Here is a 19,490-nt window from a genome sequence, read left to right on the forward strand (position 1 = left end):
TTCCAACAAAGTACATACAGCAGGCATTCTTCAAAACCTGTCAAACAAAGCTTTCGACAGGTCAATTTGAATTGTTGTCCCAGCCCAGCCCAGCGCTCGCACCGCTCGCAGAAGACATCGCTGGCACCGTGTTGGCCGCCATTTGAGCGCTTGGTCACATCGCTGGCACCCACGGCTGGCACCGTGGCCGCCACTTGACCAAGCGCTAAATATCGGCCAACACGGTGCCAGCGATGTCTTCTGCGAGCGGTGCGAGCGCTGGGCTGGTCGCGCCAGGAGCAGGCCCTATCACGAGCAAGGCGGACGATGGCGAGCGGTCGCGCTACTGTGCGCAACTCCACGTGCTGCGAGGTAACATGGCTTGTATGTGGGTCATATGGTCGCTTGCGATAAGCTGTATCGCCAGGGGGCTGCTCTTTCAGCGGGCTTGGGTTCGGCTTCGGCCGCGGGGTTTTGGGTGGGAAGGCCTGGGGCACCGCGCAAGGGCGTGTGATGTAACAGTGTTAAGGCAGGCGCAAGGGCGGAAACTGGCGGGGAATCCGCGCGAAACTCGAGTTGCTCCTGGTTGCTGCACGCTTCTCTTGGAACGGCCTCAACCTGAAAACTCACCGCTCACCTGAAACCCTTACTGTGCCGCAGCGGTGGGCGCCAGCGTTCCCAACGCGGACCTGGGCGACGCGGTCTGCATCGTCCACCAGGCAAACCTGCGGCCGCCCAGATACCCTGAGGGTTTCAGATCTTCCTGTGTTTGTGCGCGCCTCACAACGGTCCCGCACTGTATTAGAGCCTCTTTCCACCGGGTGTGGGTGCCCTGCAACGCCACATGCGTGCATGCCCGCAGGCGAGGTTGTGCTGGGCGCGAAGTCAGGCGCGCTCTCGGCCGACGTGGGGCCGGTCAACGCGAAGTTCGACGAGCTCTCGGGCAACGTGGGGGCGGTCAAGGCGAAGTTGGACGAGCTCTCGGTCATGATGGTCGGTATCAAGGCGGGGCAGAACAACGTGGTGCACCGCAACATGAACGGCAACAGCCGGATGGCGGAGCACAACCTGCAGCCGCTCAAGGCGGAGGAGGGAGAGCACGTGGGCGAGTACCCGACCCAGCCCAACCTATTCCCGGCGATGCTGGGGGCGCTGTTCAGCCTCAACAACCCCCAGCTGGACAAGCTGGAGGAGTTCTACAACTGCAAGTTCAAGGGCACCAGCATGGCGGCGCGGCAGAGCGCCTTCACCGCCTTCATTGGTGCGCTGTCTGCGCGCCCCTGAGCGGCGGCGTTATTGTATGTTTGGGGGGAAGCGGGGAGGACAAGCGTAGATGAATCGCAAGTGGGGCCTGGTGCCGTGTCGGCACCTTGGCATGAACCTGGGGAACGAAATTGTGAATTTTGTGGAACAAGGATGGAACAATCACAAAGCCCGCCAGTGCAACCATCCAAAAACTACAACCACTGTGACCTGTATGTGAAAGTGGCCGACGGCTGGGGCTCCGCCGCGGCCGTGTGCTGCAGTTGGCTTTCCCAGAGTGCTGGGGCACATCACCCGGGGGGCCACGTGTGCACACGCTCCCAGATCCGCCGGGCCTTGATTATGCCTCCGGCGTTGTTACATACCTGTTCACATACAGGTCACAGTGGTAGTAGTTTTGGATGGTTGCACTGGCGGGCTTTGTGATTGTTCCAGCCTTGTTCCACATATTCACGATTTCGTTCCCCAGGTTCATGCCAAGGTGCCGACACGGCACCAGGCCCCACTTGCGATTCATCTACGCTTGTCCTCCCCAAACATACAATAACGCCGCCGCTCAGGGGCGCGCAGACAGCGCACCAATGGAGGCGGTGAAGGCGCTCTGCCGCGCCGCCATGCTGGTGCCCTTGAACTTGCAGTTGTAGAACTCCTCAAGCTTGTCCAACTGGGGGTTGTTGAGGCTGAACAGCGCCCCCAGCGTCGCCGGGTATAGGTTGGGCTGAGTCGGGTACTCGCCCACGTGCTCTCCCTCCTCCGCCTTGAGCGGCTGCAGGTTGTGCTCCGCTATCCGGCTGTTGCCGTTCATGTTGCGGTGACGCCCAGGGCGAGGCACTCTGCGGGCGAGTAGTGGACCCGACCATCCAGCTTGGATTGTTGTGTAGATGTCTCTTCTCTTTGGTGTTATTACAGCGCATATGTCATCATGGACGATCGCGGCTGACGTGCCATTGCTGACCCTCACAGTGAAGCAGGCAACCCAGCTTCAACTCGCGCCTGCGTACGACGCGCTCCGCGTGCGTCACTTGGCCTTCATCCAAGAGGCCTACAGCGGCGCCGCGCCGCCTGCGGAAGCGATTCATGCGCTGCGGGCGGCCCTGGCGCGGCTGTGGGCTTTGGTGTGGGAGCCACGACACAAGGAACCGCTCTGGCGCCTGGCGGTCAATGGTTTCACGGGCTTTGGGATGCTTGCGGCGTTGGCCGCGGGTGGACGCATGGAGAAATGCCCGTGTGGGGCTCAGATGACTGCTGGGGCTAGGGTTCATCACTTCTGGGACTGTGTGGTGGCGGAGGCTCTGAATGATGTGTTGCGGGAGCATGCGAATGTGGACATCACACGGAACCAGTTGTGGTTAGTACAGGCGCCACCAGGGCTATCGCAGGCGGTGTGGGACATCGTCTGCTTGGCTGCTGTGGCGGCCCTGGAATACGGCCGACAGCGCCTTTACGCCGTGATGCTGCAGACCGGACTACGGAAATTGCTGTTGTGCGAAAAATCGGTGTGGAGGTGATTGCGGACTTCTGGTCACGGCTAGCTGCGTTTGTGAGTCTGCGTCGGCCTCCGCGCCGCTGGGACCTCATTTCTAGCGTCAGAGGATGTTGGAGGGGTTATCTTTGTAGGGCCAGCAGCGGACTCGCCACCGGCCTCACCCTAGCTTGTCAGCTTAGGGACTCGCAAGAGGTAGTCTTATGACGCCGACCCACGGCTTAGGTGAGCAGCGCTAGCGTTTGCGGTGAGCCGGGCCTGGGGTTCCTCCCCTCTCCGGAGGCGAGGAGCATGGGGGTCATTCGAGGATCTCTCCTCGGGTGAGCGTGCGTGTCTCGTACGTTTTTGGGGCCCTGGCTTAGTCCACGGCTGTCGTAACCTCTATCAGCTAAATATACGGCAACCCATTTCAGATTGCATGACGCGGTGCGCGCATACTCCATACCAACAGGACCCTTTCAGTCCACAGCTCCGGATGCCATCGGACCTCATGAGAGCGTTCTAGCCCACGCAATCGCCAGTGCATTGAGATCGCAGTTAAATATCCGCACGCACGCCAACACCACAGTCGAGAAATGCATAAATGCATACACAGTCTGATACCTATGCAGTTCAGCAACGCCCATGATTGCCCAAAACACTCTGGAACACGCCAGTGAAGCCAACCACGTGTGCCTTTGGGCAGCTACCCGTTGCGCAGGTTGGTAGCGGCCGCGTCGCTTGCCTCACCTCGCCTCCCAAAGCCGACTACTGTCGTTTGCGACGGCCCCTCGTCTGTCTATTGCCTCTTCTACATAACGCAGAAGCCGAATCGATGTGCCACTAGATTGGTTCGTGTTTGGTCGCCCGCACACTACCCAATCACAGCACGCGAAGTCAAAAGCAGCTATACCTGTACATGACCGCAGCGCACCGAACACATCTGTCCTTTGGCCAACTGTTCATGCTCATACAACCCGCACGCGCACGTTCCTCCAATCCATTCCTACAGACTGTTTGGCCATGGCAGCGCCTCTGGCGCCTGGCGCGCCGTCGTCATCGCCATCGCCAGCCCCCAGCCCCCCTGCACTCAGCCCCCTGCCCCCAGCCCCCTGCCCCCAGCCCCCTGCGCCCTGCCCCCACGCAAACGCGCTACCGGCGCGGCGCCCACGGCCTGTCCGCGCCGCCTCCCGCCTCCCTGTCCCTACCGAAGCTGCCCCCCCGCCGCAGCTCCGCCCCGCCCGCCGGCGCCTGGCCGCTCGCCGCCGCCACCGCGTCCGCCACGCGCTGCTGCGCCACCGCATTCAGCCCACCCGCCTGGTCCAACAGCGCCGGCCCCATCAGCCGCGCCAACGCCCCAAGCAGCGCGTTCGCGGCGGCCTTGGCCTCGCCGCCCTTGCTGTCGTTCAGCAGCGCGAACGCCGCCGGCACCGCGTACCGCGCCACCAGCTGCGGTTTGGAGCCGTACAGCGCGCCCGCGATGGCGACCAGCTTGTCCACCAGCAGCGGCTTGCCGCGCTGGATGGTGCCGTTGCCCACGACGTGGGAGAAGTGCTGCACCAGCATGGCTGGGTCCACGGTGCTCAGCAGGGCGTCTGTGGCGGCCAGCGCCGCGCCGCGGATCTTGTCATTGCCGGCGCCCAGGCCGGCGGCGAGGGCGGGCACCAGCGTGTTGAGGCTGAGCGAGATGCGGGAGCGCAGCGCGCCCGCCAGCTGGCCCACCAGCTCCAGCGCCGCCATGCTCACCTGTGCGGGAGGCAGGGGGTGGGGGTGGGTGGGGAGGTTACATTCATGACTAGTTAAGGAAGTGTGTGCGTGGGGGGTTTGCAAGAATGTTTGGAAAAGGATGCACTGAAGACTGCAGACGAAGTCGTTACCACATGAGCGGCCGTCAGGGCGGCCGCGCTCCAGCTCGTTGTCGTTGTTGGGGGTGGGGGTTACATTCATGACTAGTTAAGGAAGGGGGGGCAGGAGGCGGGGCAGTGAGCGGGAGAGGGGTCGGGGCCAGAGGGGAAGGATGGGTGGGTGAATGGGGAGGCATGGGTGCAGAGGGCGTGGAGCGGGTGGGCAATAGGGAGGATGGGTGGGTGCCGTGTTGGAGGCGGGAAGGTGGGCGGGGTGAGGTCCACCATGCAGCGCATGTGCAACATGCAGGTTGCCGTCCGAGACACCCATGGCACCCCAACCCCACGACGCACGCCACCGACCGAGCGCTCCAGCGCATCGCTGCCTCCCTTCCCTCCTCCTCCCTACCACTCTCACCTTGGCGTTGGCGTCGCCCAGCCTCGCCACCAGCGCGTCAAGCAGCTGGATCAGCAGCGAGTCGGGCGCCCCCGGCAGCGACCCCACCACCCCCTCCACCGCCCGCAGCGCCTCGATGCGCTCCCTGAAGTCCTTAGCCGTGAGCATCAGCAAGCTCTTCACCACAGTCTCCTGCACCGCCGGCCCGAAGCCGCCGCCGCCGCCGTCGCCGTTCGCGCCACCGCCGCCGCTGCCGCTGCTCCCGCGCGCGGAGAGGCTGCCGCCGGCTCCGCCGCCGCCACCGCCGCCGCCGCCGCCTGCGGCGGCGGCGCTGCGCGGCGGCAACCTGCCGTTGCCGCTGGTGTTGCTGCTGCCGGGCCCCTCCGGGATGCCGTCCAGGTCCGAGGTGCGCTGCCGCCCCAGGCCGCGCCGCCGCTCCGGCGTGGCGCCACCCGCGGCCGCGCCCAGCGGGCTGGGAGCCGAGTAGCTGGACTGCCGCATGGGCGGCGGGTTCTGCGTCAGACTGCCACCCATGCCTCCCCCACCTCCCCCACCTCCTCCCGCCCCCGCCCCCGGCCCTCCCATCATCCCGCCGCCCATGGCGCCGTCCAGGATGGGCCGCATGGGGCTGGCTGGCGTGCCGCCCGGCCCCAGCTGCCTCGAGGCCAGGCGGCTGCCCGGGACGCCGCCCGCCACCGCGCGCGAGGGCGGCGGCGGCGGCCCGTTGAGCCCCTCCACCGTGTCCACCACCTTGCGGTGCAGCGACTCTGGCGTGACGCTGTGCACCAGGCGGTCGAACTCGGCCCGCGAGGCCAGCATGGCCTTGACGTGCCACACGATGCGCTTGCCGTAGGTGCGTGTGTCCAGCCCGCCCTCGTCCAGGAAGGCGGCGCCGGCCTTGAACACACGCTCCACCAGGGCGGGGTTGCTGGCCAGCGACTGCGGGGCGGGGAAGAAGGGAGGAGGGTTGAATGCATGACTGGACGTCGTACGCCTACGCCTGCTGTCTACTTCGCTACACTCCTCTGTACCATCTTTGCACCCACCCCGCTCTCCCCACCTGCCGCGCGCCGCCGGCGCAGGCCTCCATGTGGCAGTCCAGGTGGAAGGCCACCTTGCCGCGCACGTACGGGTTCTTGTGCCCCGCCACCGCCAGCAGCGCCGCCGCGCAGCGCGCCTCGCCGCAGCAGCGGCCCATCTCCAGCAGCGTGCGGTCCGCGGCCTCCGCCAGGAAGTTGTCGCGGCCGGCGTTGGACACCTCGCCGGCCTTCTTGAGCAGCGCCGGCACCACCTCGTCCAGCTCGCGGTCCATGGCGCGGCCCAGCAGCGTGAAGCACTCCTGAAGATGGGGGGGCGGGGTTGGTTGGGTTGGTTGGGTTGGTTTGTGTTGGTTTGTGTTGGTTGGGTTGGTTGGGTTGCGGGGTTGGGTTGGGGGGTTGCGGGTTCGTGACGTGAGCGGGTTGAGAGTCCGGCCGCTGCGAGGGGAGGGCTTCCCTCCCTCCCTCCCTCCCTTCCTCCCTCCCTCCCTCCCTCCCTCCCTCCCTCCCTCCCTCCCTCCCTCCCTCCCTCCCTCCCTCCCTCCCTCCCTCCCTCCCTCCCTCCCTCCCTCACCCTTTCCCTCCCTCCCTCACCCTTTCCCTCCCCTCCCCTCCCCCCTCCCTCCCTCACCGAGAACAGCGCCAGCGCGCACTTGCACGTCTGGCTGCGCAGCTGGTCGATGGCGGGCGTGGCGGCGCGCACGAACTCGTGCAGGCAGGCGCGCACCACCTCGCCGTGGTGCCGCACCAGCCGCCGCGCGTCCACCAGCGCCTCGTACTGCCCCTGCCAGTCCAGCTCCTTGCGGTCGGCGTGGTTGGCCTCGATCAGCTTGGCGATCACCACGCTGCGTGTTTGTGTTTGTGTGTGTGTGTGTGTGTGTGTGTGTGTGTGTGTGTGTGTGTGTGTGTGTGTGTGTGTGTGGGAGGGTTACATTCATGATTAGTCAAGGAAGTGGTAGACGGTAGGGGTGTGGGGGTGTGCGTGTATGTGTGGGTGGGGCGGGTGGGTGTTGGGGGCTTGGGGGAGGGCGACGACGTTGCGTTCATGCCAGGGCTGTTGTAGATGTACAAGGTATGTCAGCCCCCGCCCCCGAACCTCCCGGACCTCCCGCACCGGCCCGCGCCCCGACCGGCCCACCCTCCCCCCCAAAAGCCCCGACCCGCCTCCACGCCCCGCGCCGCCTCCCTTCTCCATGGTTGGCTACCCCGCCTCACCGTATGTGCTTGTCCGGCTCCTGCAGCGGCGCAAGCTCCTCCGGCGCCACGTCGCCGCCCGTGCGCCCCTTCTCCCAAAACGGCCCGCTGCTGCCCCCGGGCGTGGCCGGCGCCGCGCCCGGCCCCGGCCCCCCGCCGGGCGTGTTGGGCGGGTACAGATTCGGCACCTCTGCGCTGCGCGCGCGCAGGCGGTTCAGCGCCGGCGAGGCGGGCGCCAGCGGCCGCGCCGGCGAGTCCTCGCTCGCCGCGGGGCTGGCGGTGGCGTACACGCCCGGCGAGGCCAGCGGCGGCGAGCGGCTGGTCGCCGCGCCGGAGCCGGGGTCCACCGCCATGGGCGTGGCCCGACCCAGCCGCGCCGCCAGGCCCGTCCGCGGCGGCCGAGCTGACGCCGGCGTCTCGTCAAAGGGGCTCGGCGACGCGCCGCCGGCACGCGTGGGCGTGTTCAGCACGCTGTTATACCCGCGGTCGGCTCCGCCCGCGGCTCCGCCGCGGTCGCGCTGGTTGTCCGAGAGCTGCGTGAACAGGTGCCGGCGGCCCGGCGGCACGCCGCCGGTGATGCTGCCGTGGCTGGCGGCGGCGGCAATGGGCGCGATGTCGTTGGCGGAGGCCAGCAGCAGGTCGCCGTGGTGGTGGGGGTGGGAGCTGCCGGGCGGCGGGTCCATCTGCGCGGTGACTGCGCGCTTCTCGATCTGCCGCACCTTGAGCCGCGCCAGCATCTCCGCCTTGCTGGGGCTGAACGTCTCCTGGCGCGAGGCTGTAAGAGAGAGGAACAGAAAGAAGGCGATGCAAGAAGCAATGGGTCATGGGATGGTGAAGAGATGCGCGCCAGGCCGAGCACCAGAGGTGACACAGCTTGCTGAGCCAACATCACGAGGTATAAACGACTAATTTACACCGCGGCGCAGCACCACTGAAATATCTGTGCTCATTCCCCCCCCGTGTGTGTACCTGTGTGGTCGTCTATCCCGCCCTGGTGCAGCCACAGTGCCATGGCCGACGAGGAGTGCTGCACGCCGCCGCCGCCGCCGCCGCCCGGCGCCGTGGCGGCGCTGCTGCCGGCGCCGAGCGGCGGGTGCGAGAGCGAGTGGCTGGGCGGCGCGCGCGGGTCACGAGACTCGCGCAGCTCCGCCGCTGCCTGCGTGCGCACGCTGGAGGGGCGCGGGATGTACTCCAGCCCGTCTCCGCGCATGTGGTGGTGGTGGTTGCCCGCCGCTGCCGCCGCCGCCGCCGCCATCTCTGTGGCAAAAAGGGCAGGCAAAGCGTTGAACGGTGATGCACTTGGGGGACCCCACGTGGCGGCATCCGCGCATTCGTGGCGCCGGGGGGCACACAGAGGGCAGGGAGGGACCCACGTCCGCCCACGAGGCCCGCCAGCCGCGACACAGCGGTGCCAGCGCCCGCCTCGGCGCTTGTCCCCGCCGGGTAGGCACGGCGATGCGACCGGCCGTCCGGAACCCAAACCCCACACCCTCCCCTCGTCCCCTCCCCTCGTCTCCTTCCATAGTCCCTCTTTTGATGTCACATATGCGCACGGGCCGCTGCGCCTGCCGCACCACAGCAAGGAGCATGAAGGAGGGGAGTACAAGCCCGAATGCGTCGTACGCACGCACCTGACGGCGCCACGCCCGGCGCACTGCCGCGGCTGCTGACCAGCGGCTGGAAGTTGCGGGCCGCGGGCGACAGCGGGCTGTCCTCCAGGCCCTCCAGCGGGAGCTTCAGACCCGCCGGGTGCCCCTCCGTGGAGCGGGCGGCTGCGGCGGTGCGGTGCGGTGCGGTGCGGAGAGCGACACGGTCAGATTGGATTGTGAGCACAGCACAGCACGGCTCAGCACGCCGGCAGGCAAGTGTGTTGCGTGACTGTGGGCCGGTCTGTTTTGCGAACAATGGACTGTACCCCATCACCACCACCAGACCCGCCACACTGAACTCCAGGACAACCCGCCACCAGCAGCCACGCGCAGCAGCACCCACATCACAGCTGCTGCTGGGCACCCGTGCGCACCCGGCCCCTCTCCCAGTCCCCGCCTCGCCCCCGCTCCCCGCCCACTACTTTCCCCTCTTTAGTTTGGGCTGGTATTTACAACTCCCCCCTCGCCCAGTCCTGCGCACCCACCTCCCCAGTGATGCTTCAGCGGCTGCAGCGCGCTGGGCGTGTGCGCGCCGCCGTGCAGGTCCCGCGCGTGCGGCGGCGCCGAGCCCGCGCTGCTGCGCTCCTGCGAGCTGTCGCTCGCAAGCGATAGCAGCGGGTGGCTCGCCGCCGGCAGATGGCCGTTGCTCGCCGCCTCCCGCAGCGGCGACGCCGGCCGCTCAATCATATGCAGCGGCGGCGGCCGCGCCGCGCTCAAGCTCCAGCCCGAGGCCGCGGAAATGGGGTAGCCGCCACCGCCACCGCCACCGCCGCCGGCTCCGCCGCCGCCGTACGCCGCGCCCGCCGTGAACGAATCGTGCGACCCCAGCCGGCTGGGCGGGTGCCCGAACGCGGCGCCGCTAGGCATAGGCGCGGGGCGGTAGGACGGGCTCCACAGCCCGCCGTCGCCGCCCGGCTCCACACCGTGATGGAGCATGGCAGGCGGCCCGCTGCGGACGCTGTCCAGGTGCAACGCCGACGCCTGCCTCCGCCCCGCGGGCGGCCCGCCCTCCGCCGCCCCGCCGCCGCCCCCGCCCGGGCCGGCCGGCCGCTCTCTCCCGTTAGCGCTGCTGCTGCCCGGGTGGTCGGAGCTGGTGGCGGTGCGCAGGCGCGGCCGCGGCGGCGTGCTGGGGTCACCCCACGGCAGCTTGGTGCCGCCGGCGCCGCCGAAGGCCGCGTCCGCCAGCCTCATGTCTGCGGCCTCCGCGCCCGCCGCCGCCGGCAGCTCCACGCAGTGTTCCACCAGGCCGTCGCCGTTGATGGCGGGCAGCGCGGGGTTGGCCAGCCGCACCATGACCTGTGGCGGAGCGGGGCAGGGGTGGTTGCAAGGTGGGAAACATTGGGAACAGGATGCAAGCAAGGGGGATGGGCGGGCGCCAGCTGGGCAGTCAGGGCTGCTGATCGCGGTGCCGCAACGTTGCGACAGCGGGCGCCGGCGTCACCCGCACTGCCATGTACCCCGGGCCTGCTCACAGTTGTGCATGCGTGTGCCCCCCTCACACCCTTGCAACCCCCCCCCACACACACACATACAGACACACACCTCTCGTTTATGCTCCTCCGCCAGCGGGCGCGCGCCCGGCTTCTGCCCCGCCATCAGCGCTGTGAGCTCGGCCTTGCCGGCCCTGGCGCCCAGCACCGCCATGCCCTCCAGAGCCACCAGCCGGACCTGCGCGCGGGGCGTTGAGCGTGTGTCACAGGTCAGGACGAGGAGAGGTGGAGCACCATGCGGTGGGCGGCGCGCAGGCACCGCGGGGAAGGCCGTACAGGGCTGCTGAGAGCCCCTCCTCCAGCCTTGCAGCCTTAGCCCCGGCATCCCCCCAAAACACGCCCACGCCTGCCTGCACCGCCCGGCCGCAGCCGCTGCCGGCGGCTCCCGCCCCGCCCCTGCGCAGAGCACCCTGGCGCCCTACGCTGGCCCCGCCTCCACCCTTGACTCTGAGGACTTATTGGGCTCGGGCACATAAACGCCCCGCCCCTATCCTCACGCCTACCTTGTCCTTGCCGTCCCCCATGCCGGCCCGCATCAGCGAGTACACCGCCGCCGGCTGGTAGGCACTCCGTCCGAACGACAGCATGGCCTGAGGGCGGTGAGGGAGGTGAGCGGGGGTGCCGCCGGAGGTCGCACAGAAAGTGTTGTTGGGGGCAGCTGGTTCCCAGTTGAACCCAGCGAGGCAGTGCCGCCGCCCGTAACAACCCTTCCTATTGCTTCCTGTTGCTTCCCGTGCTTTCGTGCCGCCACTAGCGCCCGTTTGCACGTTGTGTATAGGCCCCATATCCACCCATAGACACCACCCGACCCTCACTGCAACGCCCGCCGCCTGGCCTCCTTCCACCTCCGAGCTCTCCAAACCAGCTACTTTCAGTACACCACCCCTCGTCCCGCAGCCATTCGCTTCCCCTCCCCTCCCCTCCCCTCCCACCTCTCCTCTCCAACCCCCACAGTCCCCACCATTATGTGTGTGTTCAGCACCTCCTCCCGCACGCGCCAGCTGGTGTGGCTGCTCCCCAGCGCCAGCAGCTCCAGCACCCCGCCCGGCGACGTGGCGCCCATCAGCTTCTTGATGGCTTTCATGTTGGCCGCCCGCACCAGGATCTTGCTGTCCGTGAACTTCTCCAGAAGCGCCGGGACAACCACGCTGCGTGGTGATGTAATGGTTTGGAAAAGGCAGGGGTTGGGTGTGGAGGTTGGGTGTGGAGGGTACAAGGAAGGCACGCACCCCCCCAGGACACGGCCCTCAAGCCCCCCTTTCCCCTCCCCCTGCCCCTTTCCCTGCTTGCAAACTTCCATCCTCCAGGTCCACACCCGCACGGACCTCAAGTGCGCCTCCAGCTCGCTGCCGACCTTGCTGGCCAGCTCGCCCAGTATGGACATGGACGAAATCGCAATTTTGAAGTTGGGGTCGGCAATGAGCCCCACCAGAAACTTGACAAAGTCCGGTAGGGACTCCACCAAGTTCTGAGGCCGGCTGACATCTTTGAGCGCTTTGTAAAGTAAATCGATGGCCGTGGCCCGCGACTGCACGCAAGGAGGGTGATAAATGCGATACAGCTTGCACGGACCTCCTCAAGTTGGTTGCCGCAGCATCCCTAGCCCCAGCGGCACGCCATATGCAAGACAAATGTTGGGCGAGCTTCGCCCTGCTGCCTTCCCCAGAGCTACACACCTTCCAGTTACCAATATCCTGCAAGTCTGCAACAACGTGCGCGGGCACGAAACCGAAGGCCTGCAGAGAGGACGCTCGCAAAGTGTCAGCGGATGCCAGACTGTCAAACCGTTATCATTTTTGCTCCTTGCGTTTTCTCACCTCAGGGATTCCACTAGTCATTCTTCCAAGCCCTTGCCGAAGCCTCCTTGTCACTCCTCAGCATTTCTGCCACTGAAGAAGGCCCGAGCTCGCCCTAAGACCCAGCTAGGTCTTGAAAGTATCATAGGCGCAGTCGTTTCGCAGTTGGAGGGCACGCAGTGCTTCTCAGCGACAACAAAGGTTGCGAGCTGCAAGCGTCTTTCAAGGTTTTGATGAGCCAAATAAATTGAGGTTACTATAGAGGTATCAGGGTAGTATACGTATATGCAGACGAAGCTCGAGAAGGAAGCACACTAATGCACCGCTGGGTCACTTGAAGACAACCCGACAGCATGCCCTGCACACACAACACAAAACATTACGTAGGAAACATACAAAGCCCTAATGTAACAATACAGCTGCAATGTCGCGGCGCCTCGCGCTTCTTGTGCTGCTGTTTTCTGTAGTTTTAGTCCTGACGCAAGCCGAGGACGCTGTGCTCAAGACTGCGGTAGAGGGAAAGCCATTCAATGTTTTCCAGGCGAGGAGTCCGAGGGGCGGAACACACGTTGGGGTTTGCGCGCGAAACCAGCCAGGGGTCACAGGGCCCCAATAGATAGATCCGGAGCGGTTGGCGGTATATGATTGGGATTCGAGCCTAGGATGGCTGATAGGATTTTCGGGGAGTAAGTGATGGGGTAGGGGGAAAGTGCGGGTTTTGTACACAGGTTCGGGGCTGGGCGGCCGGTGACACGCGCCCTCCAGACCTCGCACCAGCTTGCATCAGTTTTCACAGCCTGTGTTGCCCTGAACTTTCTCCGCATCTCGGTCTGCAGGAATTGAAAAAGGAGTGCGATCCGGGGTGTCAACAATGTAATCGGGAGCTGGGAGAATGCGAATGCCCCTACGGCTTGTCCGGTGAGTGCGGGCGCCCCAGCACTTTGCGGCTTGAAGCAGCCCCCCCGGCAGCTGGCAGGCAGCCGATACGCCTGGTGGCCGGGTGTGCGCTGGCCGGCGCAGGGTCTTGATGATTGCTGCCGCACCCTGCATGGCCGGCCACCTGCTGCGTGCCTCCGTGACTGCCCATCAATCCTTAGATAACCCCACCAAACACACATGCGCATATGTGTTTCCTAACACAATCTTACAGGCCCCACATGTCAGGTGGCGCTGTGGCCCGCCTGCCGCACCAGCACCGCCGCCGGACTGCCGGTTTTCGTGGGCCGGCGCGCGCCGCGCAACTGCCACTGCTACCGCCAGCTGTTCCGAGCCACCTGCCTGCCCGGTGGGTGCCGGGGGCTGGGCCGCACAGCGTGTGCCAGATGAGCACAAGGGGCAAGAGCCGCGCATTGCGTGTATGTGCGTGAGGTTACAGGGCTAGGGGAAGGCTCTAGCAGTGTGCAATTTAACTGTAGGACTGAGGCCGGCGCGGCGTTGCAGCTGCAGCCCGCATGCGTCCAATCCACACACACGGCTCTGCTGACTGTGCTGAGCCTAACGTGGGCAGCACACACCCGCGTTCGCACGAATCTAACAACTCTGGGCTTGCCTCTCTTGCCGCCCGCCTGCCGCGCCGCCTGTGCGCTGCAGGCAGCGAGTCGCGCTGTAGCTCGCACACCGTGGCGCACTGGCCGGACCTCAAGTGCTTCGAGCAGCCCGACAAGCCGGAGCAGGAGCAGCTGTCCGAGCTGCCGGACACACTAGATGACCCAGCCTACCGCTGGCGCAAAGGAGTGCTGCTGCCGGCGCCGGCAGGCGGCACGGGGGTGGAAGGGGCGGCGGGAGGAGCAGCGGCGGCGGAGCACAAGGACTTTCAGACGCTTCCGGCGCCGCCCGCGCTCAAGGAGATTGGGGACACGGTGGCACTGGGGAAGTGCCCCAACAGGTGCGGGCGCGCGCGGTGGACGGGGCGGGATGGGACGGGGCAGGGCAGGGCGAGGTGTTCGTGTGGTTTTTGGGGTTGGGGTTGGTGGACCAACGAAGGAGAGCAGCAAGGGCAGGCTGTGAATGAGAGCGAGTGAGCCTATTCGACTATCACAACACCAAACTGCCATTTAGTTGACACCCCACATTGCCGCTGCGGCCGCAGGTGTCGAGACCGCGGCATCTGTATCGCCAACAGCGAGACTGTCAAGACGCCCAGCTGCCTGTGCCACCCCGGTTTCACCGGCACCGACTGCGCCGACGTCGTGCCGCCGGCCTCGCTGCCGCTGCTGTGCCCCAACGGCTGCGGCGGCCGCGGGAAGTGCGCGGCGGGCTTCTGCGCGTGCGACCCGCCCTACTGGGGCATTGGCTGCAGCCGCAGTAAGGCCTACCAACCAGTGCCAGGTGTGTAGGTTCGTGGGCGGGTGGGGGTTAGGATAGGTGTTGCTGTTCACCATTCCGATGAGAGTGAATAGGGCGGGTGGCGCTCCAGAGAGGTTGGCTGAGCGGGTGAAGAGGACATGGGGAGGATGCGGAGGACGAAGAACCCCTCAAAGGGTTGGGCTGGCTGGGTTGCACGGCGCAAGGGTGCGGGCGGGGTGTCTAAGAGACGGGGAGGCGGGACTGAAGCTCCCGTGACACCGTGTGCTGCTGCGGCCCTGCTGTTGCCGCGCCCGCAGACAGCATCAGCCACCCCTACTACCCCTCGCTCAAGGTCTACATGTACGACATCCCCATCAGCGTGGTGGGGCCGCAGCCCTTCGACGACGGCGAGTGAGTGGCGGCCAAGATACTCGGGACTGGGGAGTGGACATAGCGGCGTGTCGGGTGTGGCGCATGTCGGCAGAGGGGCAGCGGTCGTGCCGCGCCGCGCCATCCTGGAAGCCATTCGCGCTCCCCCTGCCACTGTCAGTCCGCATTTCGCTGGGTCAAACGCACCCATCCGCTTGCATGCCGCCAAGAGATGTCCCAGGCTTGCCTGCCTCATCTCCCACCCCACCCACTCCACCCACGCCTCCCGCCCCCTCCTCCCACCCGCCACCCATCCGCTGCCCTCCGTCCCGCTGCTCCCCCCCGCCCGCCCGCGGCCCCCCGGTTGGCAGTGCTTTATTTTGGGAATGGAATGAACTACCCCCCTCCCCTCAGTGTGGGCTGGTATGAAGGACCCCCTCCCCAAGCTTGTCACCCTTTACCACTTCCTTAAGTAACCATGGGTGTAAATCCCCCTGCCCCCTCCCCCCGCCTTCTCCCAGCGCCACGGTGTACCTCATCTACCAGGCGTCCATGCACCTGATGAACGCCTTCCTGGCGGACACCGGCGGCGTGCGCACACAGAACCCCTGGGAGGCCAACCTGTTCTACGTCCCCACCTTTGCTTACTTCTCCACCGGTGGGTGGCGCTCTGTGGCGCTGTGTGGCAGCCGGGGATCATGGCGGGATGCTCACTGGAGGCCTAGACGTGGTGCCTGAGGAGCAGTTGTTTTCCCCTCTCGCGCCGCACTGCGCACACAAGCTTCCATGTACACTGGGGGGTACCTTGAACTCGCATACAAACGCACACACCTAGATTCTTCACGTGCACTACCTGCGCCTTTTAAACACACAAGGCCTTCATCCCCACCCACCCAACCCCCTCGTGCTTCCCCTGTGCAGCCAACCTGGGCGACCCCACGGCGGCGGTGGTCCGCGCCATTGACTGGGTGTCGTCCAAGTTCCCCTTCTTCGCGCGCCACGGCGGCCGCGACCACTTTGTGGTGCTCACAGCGGACCGCGGCGCCTGCTACCTCAAGCCGCTCAACCAGACCCGCAACCTCATACGGGTGAGGAGGACGGCGGCGCGGGATGGCCTACAAGGCTGCAATATGCGTGTGTATGTATGTATGTGCTGGCCAGGCCTGCTGGCGGCGACACGCGTGCCAAAGCCAAGGCATGTGCCCACAGCCCGGCGACTCGCCCGCCCACACACGTAAAACAACACCAGTACAACTCGTTCCTAACACACACACACACACACACACTCGGCAGCCCTCGATTGAGAGCCCTGTCCTTGGTTATACCAGATACACGATTCACGTGATCTGGCAGAATAACCGTGGAAACCGTAGTCACACACACACACACACACACACACACACACACACACTGTCCTACGCGTAATGTTTTCCTTGTGCTCTTTAACACACACGCCGCCATGCGCCCGGCTGTCGCGCCCTCCTGCAGCTGGTGCATTTCGGTCTGGAGAAGCCCAACCTGACCGAGATGGGGCCGCTGGTTGAGGAGCGCGAGTACGGCTGCTTCAAGAGCGGCAGGGACGTGGTGCTGGCGCCCTACTTCAGACCCAAGGCCAGCGTGGTGCGTGTGGGTGGGTGGTTGGGTGGGTGGGTCACCGTTGGTCGTTCGCAGCCACGCGACCCAGAAGAGGGACCCAAGTAGCCAGAACGTTCAATACCGAGGCGGGGCGGGTAGTGAGTTTGAGGCCTGTGGGGTGGGGCAGGGCGTTGTGCGACAGAGGTGGGGGAGCGCTGTGGCTTCTTGGCTAGCCTGCTCGCTGGAGCACCCTACGCCTGCTTCTCGCCTATCTTGGGGTGCGCCTGTCCGCCTGGTGTGTTTCCGCAGGTGCGCGCGGTGCACGAGAAGCTGCTGGCTCCGGGCGGCGCCGAGGAGCTGCTCAAGGACAAGAGCGTGCTGTTCTTCTTCAGCGGGGACGTCAGGTGAGAAGGACCGGAGGGCGAGGCAGTGGGCGGGGCAGTGGGGAAACCCGAAGTCCTCGTAGGTTCTCGCCCAACACCCAGCCCAGGCCCTTCCCGCAATGCCGACGGCTCCGCCTGCTCCCCTTCGCCCTCGCCATCTTCCACCCCCGCCCACCTCCGCCTCCCCCCCCCTCCGCCCCCACACTCCGCAGGCACCATGAGCCCGAGTACAGCGGCGGCGTGCGGCAGGCGCTGTCCGCGCTGCTGTCCAACACCACCACCACCACCACGGGGTCGGGTTCGGGGCCGGCGCCGCCCGACGACGTGGTGTTCAAGGCGGGCTCCCAGCCCATCACTGCGGAGGAGTACGAGCAGCTGCTGGGCAGGGCCAAGTTCTGCCTGGCGCCGGTGAGGAGCCGATGCTGGGAGGGGAGGGGAGGGGCTGAGCTGATGCTGGGAGGGGAGGCGAGGGGATGAGCTGATGGGGAGGGGAGGCGAGGGGTGGGATGAGGGAGGCGGGAGGCGGTGATAGGTGCAGGGGCGTGGTGGAGTCCAGGAGTGGAACGGTTAGGAACCGTTAGGGACCGGCTATTGGGGTTTTGTTGCGCATGTTGGGCTGGGACCGTGGAAGGGGACAGGCTAGGGGGAACAAGGGGAACAGGGTTGACCTGAGGAAGTGAGGGGAGCTGTCAGTGTCAGATGGACCGCGCCTGCTGCCAGGCACGGGTGCGTGTGGGAAGCACCAGCACCACACCGTAAGAGCGCTGGGCGACAACGCAAGCGGATGCAGCATGCATGTGTATGTGTGTGTGGGGGGGGGGGAGGGTGCCTGCCCTGGCCCAACAAGAGGCCTCAAAATGTCATGGAACGGGGTGCTGTTGGCGGCTTGTTGCGCGCCTTGGACTGGGGTGTGTTGCTGGGCAGGCCCGGTGCGAATTGAGCCCAGCAGGGAGCCGGGTCGTGCTGTGGCCGGGCGAACTGAAGCCAGCTGGCAGTGTTAATACTAATACTGACAGCCCCACATGCTGCCGCTCCTCCTGCCGCGCCGCCGCAGTACGGCCACGGCTGGGGCATTAGGCTCACGCACGCGCTGATGCACGCGTGTGTGCCCGTGATCATCCAGGACCGAGTGCGTCAGGTGAGCGCCGCGAGGGCGGAAGGGATGTGCGCCGTCGAACGCTCAGCATAACACGCACACTTGTTGTCAGGGCCAGGGGATTATCACGACGCCGCTACGGGCTAGCCAGGAACGGTGCTCATAGCTGCGTGCCTTGATGGTAGGTGCTTGGGCAGCTCCCTCCCAAACCCCCGTGCCTGCCCCGCCATCCCCTCGCCCCCTCCTCGCCCGCTCCTTGCCCCCGCCCCGCCAGCCCTGGGAAGACCTGCTGCACTACCCCGACTTCTCCATACGCGTGGCCAAGTCGCAGCTGCCGCGGCTTGTGGAGCTGCTGCGGGCGGTGCCGGCGGAGGACGTGGCGCGGCTGATGCGGGAGGGCGCACGGTGGGGCGGGCGGGGCAGGGCGGGGCGGAAGGCGAGGAAGAGAAGGAGGAGGAGATGGCAGGGGGAGGAGGAGAAGGAGGTGGAGGGCGGGGTGCGGACGACGACTGATGGCCGTGTGTGTTGTCTCTGTGTGTACGGTATGTTTGGAGTGGAAAAGCTTGGTACGCCGCTGGCGCTGCCTGCCCAATCCCAGAGCCCCACCTCATATATCACTTCCCCTTTTGCTTCTGTTTCCTTATGGGATTGGTTCAGAGTTAGCCCCCTGTTCCTCCCCTCAAACGCCCACACAGCGTGTACCGGGCCTTTGTGTGGCAGCCGGAGCTGGGCGGCCTGGCGTACAATTACACCATTGCCAGCCTGCGGCGCCGGCTCAGCCATATACGCGGGGAGCTATACGAGGCGGGGACACGGCGGCGCCGTGGCAGGCAGCTTTGAGCGGCAGGGAGCGCGCAGCGCTCTGTGGCGGTGTTAAGGGAGCAGGGCGCTTCCGTTAGTCATGTGCGTCCGTTGTCTTGGGTGTGGCGTGCGGCGGGTGTAAGGGGCCTGTACGCCAACAACCATGGAGGCGTAGCCTGTGGGCGAGAGGGTAGGCGTCGCAGTTACGAAGCGGGAATCGGTTGGCAGAGCAGGTTAGAGACACAGATGGACAGCCGAGTTGCTTCGGCGTTGGAACTGTAGAAGAGGAGAGAGCGCATGTCAGTGCACGGTGCATCAATGGCATTTGCCCCGGGAGTTTCGAGGCGCATGCTGCATGCACCGACGGCCCCATGGCCCATGAGGTGCGTTGTGAGGATGCAAATTGGCGAAGACGGGACCGACGGACCGTTGCAAGCAGTCTAGCCAGCACAGCACATCTTAGTAGGCACAGGGGCCTGTCTAGCCTGCACACACCCCACAGCACGAGGCGAAATCCAAAACGCGCACTAAGGCACGGCACCTACGACGCGCACAGCTGGGCGCAACGTGCAGGGCCCTGACAGTGGGGCACAGGTTCGCATACAGGTCCCGCTTGAAGTTGCGCGCAGTCGTGCAACCTGTACGTGTGTTTCGTTGGCACCGCCGTGCACCGTGCGCCCACTGCTACCCTCTATTGTGCTCGAGGCACATATGCAGACAAGATATGTGTGAAGGGCAAGCGGCAGAAGGCAACCATGGAGCAATTTCCCGACCGCAACGTGGGTTTGCGTGGATCGGGAGGGGTCGGGTGACTGGCCTTGGCCCCGTGCGGATGGCAATCCCGTCGCACCAGGTCGCACTCAGGTCCC

At 66.0% G+C, this 19,490-nt stretch overlaps 4 protein-coding genes across 4 annotated transcripts; 2 read left to right on the top strand and 2 right to left on the bottom strand.

The window, feature by feature from the left end:
- The first annotated feature begins 13 nt into the window (after positions 1-13).
- Positions 14-1,570, top strand: CHLRE_06g278217v5 (uncharacterized protein). The gene is made up of 3 exons (XM_001698016.3): positions 14-351; positions 640-729; positions 842-1,570. The coding sequence occupies exons 1-3, from the start codon at positions 234-236 to the stop codon at positions 1,261-1,263; spliced, it is 630 nt and encodes a 209-aa protein (XP_001698068.2). The 5' UTR covers positions 14-233; the 3' UTR covers positions 1,264-1,570.
- Positions 1,571-1,587: 17 nt separating this feature from the next.
- CHLRE_06g278218v5 (uncharacterized protein) lies at positions 1,588-2,128 on the bottom strand. Its single transcript, XM_043063145.1, has one exon. The coding sequence runs from the start codon at positions 2,045-2,047 to the stop codon at positions 1,799-1,801; it is 249 nt and encodes an 82-aa protein (XP_042923849.1). The 5' UTR covers positions 2,048-2,128; the 3' UTR covers positions 1,588-1,798.
- A 384-nt stretch (positions 2,129-2,512) lies between these two features.
- On the bottom strand, positions 2,513-12,368 carry CHLRE_06g278219v5 (uncharacterized protein). Its single transcript, XM_043063146.1, has 14 exons — positions 12,133-12,368; positions 11,992-12,051; positions 11,641-11,843; positions 11,277-11,463; positions 10,819-10,905; positions 10,368-10,493; positions 9,311-10,121; positions 8,808-8,948; positions 8,146-8,433; positions 7,198-7,951; positions 6,614-6,827; positions 6,006-6,284; positions 4,967-5,884; positions 2,513-4,450 (listed from the first exon to the last, which is right to left on the bottom strand). The coding sequence occupies exons 1-14, from the start codon at positions 12,151-12,153 to the stop codon at positions 3,857-3,859; spliced, it is 4,683 nt and encodes a 1,560-aa protein (XP_042923850.1). The 5' UTR covers positions 12,154-12,368; the 3' UTR covers positions 2,513-3,856.
- Positions 12,369-12,488: 120 nt separating this feature from the next.
- On the top strand, positions 12,489-19,390 carry CHLRE_06g278220v5 (uncharacterized protein). The gene is made up of 14 exons (XM_043063147.1): positions 12,489-12,652; positions 12,948-13,029; positions 13,262-13,396; positions 13,702-13,996; positions 14,201-14,439; positions 14,715-14,808; positions 15,288-15,424; positions 15,688-15,854; positions 16,255-16,386; positions 16,651-16,745; positions 16,937-17,132; positions 17,779-17,862; positions 18,095-18,225; positions 18,516-19,390. Exons 1-14 carry the CDS (start codon positions 12,536-12,538, stop codon positions 18,658-18,660), a joined length of 2,049 nt encoding a protein of 682 aa, XP_042923851.1. The 5' UTR covers positions 12,489-12,535; the 3' UTR covers positions 18,661-19,390.
- The last annotated feature ends 100 nt before the right edge of the window (positions 19,391-19,490 follow it).

This window comes from Chlamydomonas reinhardtii, chromosome 6 (assembly GCF_000002595.2).
Source record: "Chlamydomonas reinhardtii strain CC-503 cw92 mt+ chromosome 6, whole genome shotgun sequence".
In the NCBI taxonomy this organism is placed as follows: domain Eukaryota; kingdom Viridiplantae; phylum Chlorophyta; class Chlorophyceae; order Chlamydomonadales; family Chlamydomonadaceae; genus Chlamydomonas; species Chlamydomonas reinhardtii.